Raw genomic sequence first — 2,557 nt, 5'->3', positions numbered from 1 at the left:
CATTTCATAGATCTGAAACGCGTTGCATAGTTTAATAAAAGTTAGGTTGCAAAATATATTCTTTGGTTTGAATATTCAGATTAGATTTATATGTACAGGGTTTCCTGTAAGTGTTTACCACTAGAACAGAAAAAGTCTTGGAAGTGAAATTCTAATTGACAAGTAAGGATTGTTATTAAGGTATATTATTGATATTAAGACAAGTAAGGATATAAGGGTTTCATTGTTGCGTCCCTTTCTTTACATTATTTCTTCAAATAGAAAAGACAAGTAACTTAGTTGGAAAAATATTTGTACTTCTAAAATTTATTCTAAAACGTTTCTACTTATAATAAGTTTAAATAATTATTTATTTATTCTTCTATAACTTATTTTTTGAAAGTACAAAACAGACAATAGTTGTGGATAATTTGAAAAAATCATAACATCCAATAAAAAATATTAAAAAAGTAATAACAAACAATAGGCTAAAATTTCACGATTCAGGAAATACTAATAGTAATTATTAATACTAATTAGATAGAACCTAGAGAGAAAAAATTTAGTGCAAATAATTTTCAATATTAATGTAGAAATAAATAATAGCAGAATACCAATACAAATTTACTTTGACTGTCTTCAAATTTATGAATTGCTATGAGAAAGCTAGTTTAGCTGTCTTGAGTTGCCGTATCGTTCCAGCCGGTAACCACCTCAAACCGTTTCCTTCCATTTGTAAACAAAAACGTATTTTTCTTTTTACGATTGCTGTATAAATGCCACAATTTCACAGAATGTCTCATTGATATTAGCGAACGGTCCTGCAAGTGCCTATAAGGCCACATTTTTAAAAATTTATTGTTAACTCATATTTTTGCATCTTATTTTCCTTATTATTGGATTGGTGTTTTTTTAAACCTAATTTCAGTAACTTCTACTTTCAAAAAACACAAAATGCACTTTACAGATCCGAAATCGGACCATCCGTTCAGGAGTAAATAGAAAAGTAAATTCTGGTGCGTCCCATGAAGCGGTACATTTAGCCTTAACAATTAATTTTATCACACCTCTGATGTCTATATGTCTGAAGAGCTCATAAATAAAGATTTTATTGATTTGGGTGAAATAAATCGTTAACTATTTTTTGCTTCCTTTTGACCGCACCCTCAGGGGTATCTCAGGAACTATTTTAAATTTTTCTGGAATAAAATGAACTTCCGGTGGTGGGTATTTGAAATAGTTCCATAACAACTTTGTAGAACAGTACTGATTAGTGATTCTTGTATGTTATAAACCCAATAAGTTAAAATAAATTGATAAGCTTTTGCAAGAGCTTTAAATTTATAGCATTTTCATTTTCTGAACCTCTGAAAAAATACAGAGTAAATAAGTGTCCCTGATATGTTAGAAATAAAAAAAAATAAAACAAATTGATATGCAAGCGCGCCATCTTAAAATTGATAGGATTTTCATTTTCTACATTTTGGAAAACATATAAAATGTTATGAGTATGTTACAAATCGAAAAAGTTAATATAAATTTGTAAATGAGTGAGAAATTACAATGGTGCCAATCAACCAACAGATAACCTATAAATGTGCCCACAGATGGAAAAAGGTCTCCTGATGTAATCTTTTACAAGTTTTCCAAAATTGATCCAGAAAACTTTTATTCCCTTCAGATATAAACAACACAGCTGATATATCACATACTATCACTATATTTATTAGTTTTGATTAATAAAAAAAAGAAATATACATAAACTACATAATGTAAAATAAAAATAAAAAGCTAAGGTAGCATAAACTTACCTCAGTGAATGAAACAGCTGCATCTCTAAGTTCATAACAATTCCGTGATTCAGCAAACATAGCAATACCAATGCAGTTATTAGGATCCAATTGCTTTCTAAGAAACATGGTGCAAGCTTTAATTACATCTCCAAATCTAAGAAAAACTGCTGCTGCCAGAATATTTTCAACACTATCTTCTTTAAGTTCTATACCACCAGTGTATGCAAATGTAACCAAATCATTTAGTGCTTCCCCATTAACATCATGAAGCTCCACTTCCTTAGCCCTAGATTCTAACAGATCCGAGTTGAACATAGTTGAAAAGTATTCAGATACTGAAGCTAAAACCAACTTATGAGTATTTATTATCGTATCTCCTGAAATAGAATAAAAAAAAAAAAAATTATAATCCAAGAAACCATACAGGCAAACTTAAAAAAAAAATGGTGTATTACCACCAACGATACCATTTGATAAAGCATTTTAGAAGGAATCACCAACTGATAAATGAGTATTAATATATGCTTTACAAAAATTTTGAAAAAATTGAAACAAAATAATTCTTGTTTAGCTTTTTTATTGATAAACGATCAGAAAAATCAAATTAAATTAATTGAATTTTCGTAAAAAACTGAATATTATTTCGGCTAGGATTACGCGTTGGAAGGACCTGGCACAATATAACTTAAAAATAATCTATAAGCCAGGAAAAGAAAATGTCATAGCCGATTGGTTGTCTCGAGCAATTACTGTAAATGCAGTAGAAGAGGAGGCCGGAGAACCGT

The 2,557-nt window shown here is 29.5% G+C and overlaps 1 protein-coding gene across 8 annotated transcripts in view; it reads right to left on the bottom strand.

The window, feature by feature from the left end:
* The window catches only part of LOC106689602 (kelch-like protein 4), an 84,649-nt gene that overhangs the window by 54,080 nt on the left and 28,012 nt on the right, over window positions 1-2,557 (bottom strand). For all 8 annotated transcript variants that reach the window (XR_010843419.1, XM_067047373.1, XM_067047377.1 and 5 more), the window contains one exon: window positions 1,791-2,149. Coding sequence is in view for 7 of the 8 variants with exons in the window: in XM_067047373.1 (XP_066903474.1) it covers window positions 1,791-2,149 (359 nt within the window). In the remaining variant the exon portion in view is untranslated. The remainder of the gene's footprint in view (window positions 1-1,790; window positions 2,150-2,557) is intronic.

Source organism: Halyomorpha halys, unplaced genomic scaffold (assembly GCF_000696795.3).
Source record: "Halyomorpha halys isolate HHAL.00 unplaced genomic scaffold, Hhal_1.1 Scaffold1407.1, whole genome shotgun sequence".
In the NCBI taxonomy this organism is placed as follows: Eukaryota; Metazoa; Arthropoda; class Insecta; order Hemiptera; family Pentatomidae; genus Halyomorpha; species Halyomorpha halys.
This window is presented reverse-complemented; position numbering and strand designations above follow the sequence as displayed.